A 6,842-nucleotide genomic window follows, 5' to 3' on the forward strand; every position below is an offset into this window, starting at 1 on the left:
TTAGCCCTGGAGCACTGTGGGAGGAACCTCTCTAGTCTGCTGACAGTAATAGATTGCAGCATCCTCAGCCTCCACAGGATGGATGGTGAGTGTGAAGTCTGTTTTAGACCCACTGCCACTGAACCTGGCTGGGACCCCAGATGCTAGGCTGGATGCTCCATGGATGAGAAGTTTGGGGGGCTGTCCTGGTTTCTGTTGGTACCAGTGCATATAAGTAAAGCCAAATAAAGTGACACTCTGGCTGGCCTTGCAGGAGATGGTGGCCCTCTGCCCTAGTGACACAGCCAAAGAAGCTGGAGACTGGGTCAGCACAATGTCCCCCGTGGAACCTGGAAATATTAACACAAAGTCCATGGTTATACATGTTCAGAAACCTTCCTAGCAGAGAAATTTTTTCATTTAGAAAGTTTTAGAATACTTGTGGGCATCACTTTAAGATACCAGAAAATCAAGGGAAATGGGGGAACTTAAAACCAATTACAAATGCCTTAATTCTAGTGATCAAGATACTGGAGGCATGGTAAACTATGATGGCCACTGTGGATGCTCCCAACACTTCTCTGCACCCTCTCACCTGGAACTCCGAGCAGCAGCATGCATAGGAGGAGTGTGTTTGACTCCATCTCTGGGAGCTTGAAGAGAGGATGTTTCTTAAGCTGCTGGCAGCTGCCCTTAAATAGCCTGGGCTGTTGCATAATGACTCAATATGCAAATCAGCACAGAAAAGTGTGTGCTGGTGCTCAAAGGGTCACCTGCTCCTGTTTCACCCACTGGGAGTTGGTGTCAGCAGAAAACTTACCAGAGCATGGCAAGTGTATCTTTTTTTCTTTATTAAATTTTTATTTATTTTACATACCGATCACAGATCCCCTTCTCTTCCCTCCTCCTGCTCCCTCCCAAAATTCCGCCCCCCCAAATCCACACCCGATTCCCTCCTCTGAAAAGGTAAGGCCTCACTTGGGGAGTCAGCAAAACCTGGTACATTCAGTTGAGGCAGGACCAAGCCCCTCGCCCCTGTATCAAGGCTGTGTAAGATGTCCCATCATAGGTAATGGGCTCCAAAAAGCCAGAACTTGCACCAGAGATGGAATCTGATCCTACTGCCAGGGGGCGGGCCCTTAAGCAGACCAAGCTACACAACTGTCTTGAATATGCAGAGGGCCTAGTCCAGTCCCATGAAGGTCCCACAGCTGTTGGTCTAAAGTTCATGAGTTCCCACTAGCTTGGTTAAGTTGTCTCTGTAGGTTTCCCCATCATGATCTTGATGTCCCTTGCTCTTAGAATCCCTCTTCCCTCTCTTCAACTGGACTTCTGGTGTTTGGCTGTGGATCTCTGAATCTGCTTCCATCAGTTACTCTATGAAGGTTCTATGATGACAGTTAGGGTAGTCACCACTCTGATTACTGGGGTAAGCCAGTTCAGGCACCCTCTCCACTATTGCTAGTAGTCTAAGCTAGGGTCATCCTTGTAAATTCCTAGAAACTTCCCTAGCACCAGGTTTCTCTCTATCCCCATGATGTCTCCCTCTATCAAGATATGTCTTTCATTGCTCTCCCACTCTGTCCCAGTTCCAGCTCAAACATACCATTCCCTTATGTTCTCATCCACCATTCCCTAACCTCTATTGCCCCCCTCACTTCCTGTTTACTTAGGAGATCTCCTCTATTTCCCCTTCCCAGGGCAATCCTTGCATCCCTCTTAGGGTCCTCTTTGTTAGCTAGCTTCTCTGGAGCTGTGGGTTGTAGTCTGGTTATCCTTTGCTTTACATCTAGTATCCACTTCTGAGTGAGTACATACTATGTTTGTCTTTCTGAGTCTAGCTTACCTCACTCAGGATGATATTTTCTAGTTCCATCCATTTGTCTGCAAATTTCATGATGTCATTGTTTTTTTTTTTTTTACTACTGAGTAGTACTCCATTGTGTATATGTACCACATTTTCTTTATCCATTCTTTGGTTGAGGGGCATCTAGGTTGTTTCCAGGTTCTGGCTACTATGAATAATTGTACTATGAACATAGTTTAGCAAGTGTCCTTGTGGTATGATTGAGCATTCCTTGGGTATAAGCCCAAGAGTGGTATCTTTGGGTCTTGGCAAGTATATTTTAAAGGAGCTTTGCAGCCTATTCTATTGAATCTTTATCCTCTTGCCTTTCTGAGGTGTGATACAGGGGAGTGTACTATGGATGTACCATGTAAAGAATGTAAGTTATTTCAGTAACAACTTGCTCCTTCAAAATTGTACACACCCAATAAAAGTATTATCTAAGAGGGAATGGAGAATAAAGACTGGAAGAAAAGTTACATAATTAATTCTTGGCATATTTCCTGATTTTTTTTAAGTCTATGTTTCAGTGTATGTGATGTAAATATTTTACATTGGATTGGATTGTTTTATATTGTATACAAATTATATATTTTGAAATTGATATTGTTAGAAAATGCTATATGTGTATTTCTAATTGTACTTATACCGTTCATTTAACAATGTAATGCAACTTTCTGATCCTTGAATGTTATTATTACCAACTATTAGGATATAAAGAAATGAAAGTTAGTAGTTAGACATTATAATAGAACTTGTAGTCATATTAGATATGTTTTCAAGATTGAGCAGATATATTTTAGATAGACAGGTCATCTTCAAACCCTTCAGAGATCTACAGAATATGCCATTTAAAATGTTTTAATAACTTAGAAAATTTTTCTTTTTTGTTATGAATATGAGACATGTCGGCTCCTGGCAGTACCAATCTACCTCAGAGAAAATATGGACATTGAAAAAACTGCAATTGGAGTTAACTTTCATTGTGGCAAAAGTTAGCCACTGGACAACAAAGTATCCTTGAATCAACTGCTGACAAACAGGACAGACAGGACACGAAAAAAAGGACTAATGATTTTTGCCAAAACAAGTGTGGTTATGGCTTTATCAAAAGACATCTTCTGAGGCCAGGACAATATGGCACCATCCCTGAAGTGGCCTTCGAAATCCGGAAAAGGTACACAGGCAGTGGGCCGATGGCCTCTGATGTGCAATGGAACAACAGCTGAAACAGTTATTCTTGAAGAGTAATTAAGCTCACGCCTCTCAATAGTAGAATGGCATTTAATAGAGGGATGTGGAGAAGAATGGGATGCTGAGATGAAGCCACATACACACACAGCCAAGAAGAATGGACAGCTGAATTCAAAAAACATCAACTATTTACAGAATTTAAAATCCTGAATCATGACATGACACTAGTGGAATTCAGGTGTTTCTGGTACATGGACTGCTCTCACCTGATGTGAGGTTGAACTGTTGACCTTGTGTACATCCTACTTCACAAATGAGTCTGTCAGATATGCTAAGCCTATAGGCTGAAGATGATGCCCCAACACTGTGGAGAAACCTCAGGTGACTGTCCAGGCAGCTGGCTGTTTCTGTCAACTCACAATTTTTTGGAAGCTACTTGCATGTACTTCCTGTTTTTATTTTTGTTAGCTAATATTATTTCCTTCTTGGGTCTCTGAGGGAGTTGAAGATTAGTTAGTTATAGTTGAAGATTAATTAGGATAGAAAGTGAATTAGATACATTTTGGACTTACCAAAATAGGATAGACAATGGAATTATTTTCTCTGAATTTGTCAAATACAAATGGACTAGACATTGTTTAGGTATTTATTACTTGTATATATTGTATATAGTTATTGTACTTTTGTATATAGTTTTTCTTATGTTAGTTATAAGCTTTTTCCTTTTTTCCTTTTATTAAAATAGAAAAGGGGAAATATGATGATATTTTATTTTGTACTAAAATGTTATTTGTATGTTAATAAATAAAGTTGCCTGGGGGTCAGCGCTATTAGCAAGCCATAGGAAAGCCGGGCAGTGGTGGCGCACGTCTTTAATCCCAACACTTGGTAGGGAGAGCTAGGTAGATCTCTGTGTGTTCAGGGATACAGCCAGCATTGGAGACACACGCCTTTAATCTCAATACCAACCACAGAAGACCTGGAGGTCTGTACAGACAGGCAGTGATGAGGCGGTCATGTGGTTGGGTTTACAACCAATGAGAAGGCAGAACCAAAAGTCTTTATAAAGACTTTAAAAACGGAAGTATCGCCGGGTGGTGGTGGCGCACACCTTTAATCCCAGCACTTGGGAGGCAGAGCCAGGCGGATCTCTGTGAGTTCGAGGCCAGCCTGGACTACCAAGTGAGTTCCAGGAAAGGCGCAAAGCTACACAGAGAAACCTTGTCTCAAAAAACCAAAAAATAAAAAATAAAAAACAAAAAAACAGAAGTATCTCTCTTTCAGAGAGGTAGGACCACCACAGGAGGAAGGGTAAGGTTTTAGCTCTTAGCTCTGACCTCTTGGCTTTCTTCTTTGCATTGGTTCTGTGTTTCTTATTTAATAAGATGGTTGGTTACATCTACAGTGTGATGTTTTCTGTGTATGTTTGTATGTTTGTGTCTGCTCTTATTTGAAGGCCACCTCCTTGCCATGGCACATGGGTAGAGATAAGAGGCCAACCTTGGGTGTGGCTGTTGCCTTCTGCCTTATCTGAGACAGGGTCTCTTGTTCACCACTTCTCATAAAAGGCTGCCTCCCCAGGATCTTCTGGGGATTCTCCAGTCTCCATCTCTCATCTTGTCACAACATCACTCTAAGTACAGTCATGTGGTGCAGCTGCATCTGGCTTTATGTGGTTCCCCAGATGTGAAGCAGGTCCTCACACTTATGTGACAAGCACTTTACCCACAGAGCCACCCCAGCCCATTTTTTAAAAATAAAAACACTGAAAGGGAATTCTTCAGGATGAACATAAATAAAACTTCAGGAAATATAGGACTTCATAAACAAGGAAAAGAACTATGTAAAGGAGATGCTCCCAGATACATGTAAAAGATTCTTTTGTACAGTTCTTTAAAACATCCAAGATTATTAAAAGAGAGATATCTTACACCTTGTCTTGGTGATAAAAAGCTAATTAACAGAACTGTGGAATCTTCCTCAGAAAGTTTGTAAGAAAGACAGATGGATAAACAATTAAGTAGATATAGAAGTGAGTATTTCTTCACATTCTCAGCTCCCTCCCCTTCCTTGGTTTAACTAACCAGAAGGATGGATTTTTTAGCAAGATTTTAAGGGGGAAAATGACATAGTAGTATTTTAATTAAATAAGAAAATGAAAAAATTATGAGTTAATTAGAAGAAGGAAAAAGGGATAAAAAAGAAGCACTGGATAAGGACAATAGAAAGGAGAGAGAGGAAGGGAGGAGGGAGGGGAAGAAGGAGGCAGAGAGGCGAAGGAGGATAGAGTGAGGGAGAGAGGGTGGAAGGGTGTAGTCAGAAGTTTTCCTGTGTCCCACCTGGCCAGTGGTTAGGACATATCCCTCTCACCTGCCAGTCCCGCAGCCGCTCGGACCCAAGCAAACACACAGAGACTTATATTAACTACAAACTGTTGCCATTAGCTTGGACTTATTGCTGACTAACTCTTACGCTTAGATTAACCCATAATTCTTATCTATGTTTAGACATGTGGATTGGTACCTTTTCTCAGTTCTGCCTTGTCATCTTGCTTCCTCTGTGTCTGGCAGGTGATACCTGACTTAGCCCTTCCTCTTCCCAGAGTTCTCTTCATCTGCTTGTCCTGCCTATATTTCCTGCCTGGCTACTGGCCAATCAGAGTTTTATTAAACCAGTATACAAGGGAATTATCCCACAGCAGAAAGGAGAGAGGAAGGAAGGAGGGAAAGAATGAAGGAAAGAGAGAGGGACCAAGGAAGGGAGGAAGAAGAAGGAAGAAAGAAAGAGAAGGGAAGAAAGGAAAGAAATGAAGAAAGTGAAGAATGGACAATTCCCTACTCCTCAGCTCATACTCACTGTTTCTTTTTCCGGGTCTCCGCCCTATAGAGTTGGCTCCTTTTATTTTATTGTGCACATTCACTGTACTGTTGCTCAGTGAGAACCAACTAGAGTTCAAAGATGAGAGAAACATGACAAAACAAGTACACATCTCATGAAATAAACAAGTTATTCTTCACATTTTGTCTTTATTTTTGATGTGTCCTCATTTATAGTTTATTTTTATATTCAAAACTAGAGTGTTGACTTGTTATAATATGGAAAGTTGTGTGATATTTCTCATTTATGCTCATAATAAAAACATTCCTATATTATACAATGTATATAATTCCTATATTATACAATCCATGCAAAGGGCCATGTAATTTTAAACAACCCCCAATCACATAGTTCTTACTTTGAGGATGGTTCGGTGGTGGTGGGAGACAATAATGAATATTTGTGATGTCATTCTTCTATGGCTTCCATGAGATTTTCCTGTTGTCCTTGGTGCTCTTGAATTCCCTTGTATTATGTGTCAAGAAGCACTCTTCTGTCAGGCATGGTGATGTATTCCAGTGATCCAAACAGGTAGGAAGCTGAGGCAGGAGGATCTTGAGTTTTCAGCTAGCCCAAGATACATAGTTGAGTTTTCAGCTACACCCTGGGTTACACTGGTGACCAAATCTTCTGCCTTATTCCAAGACCCAAATCTTCATCTATTTTTGCATATAGTTTTGTTAATAATTATTTTTATTTATACTGACTTCATTCTCACTTTTACTAAGGATTTTTTAATTCATTTTACATACCAGCTGCAGATCCTTCTCTCTTTCCTCCTCCTACCCCCATTCTCATTTTTATTTACTTATAACTTAACTTTCTATTCCTTAACATTGTTACTTTTCTTCAGTGCAGCAGAACTACCCTCTCATCAGGAAAGGACAGTCAGTACCCTCTGACAGAAAGAATGACAAGATGATAGAACAGAAGATGTAAGAGACAG

At 40.7% G+C, this 6,842-nt stretch overlaps 1 gene segment (V, D, J or C); it reads right to left on the reverse strand.

Annotated features, from left to right (window-relative positions):
* LOC128099687 (Ig kappa chain V-III region PC 7940-like) lies at positions 1–623 on the reverse strand. The segment is given in 2 exon segments: positions 1–329; positions 575–623. Coding segments are annotated over 2 exon segments (378 nt in total).
* Positions 624–6,842: the final 6,219 nt, after the last annotated feature.

The sequence above is a fragment of the Peromyscus californicus genome, unplaced genomic scaffold, assembly GCF_007827085.1.
Source record: "Peromyscus californicus insignis strain IS unplaced genomic scaffold, ASM782708v3 Scaffold_6__1_contigs__length_162567912, whole genome shotgun sequence".
NCBI lineage: Eukaryota > Metazoa > Chordata > Mammalia > Rodentia > Cricetidae > Peromyscus > Peromyscus californicus.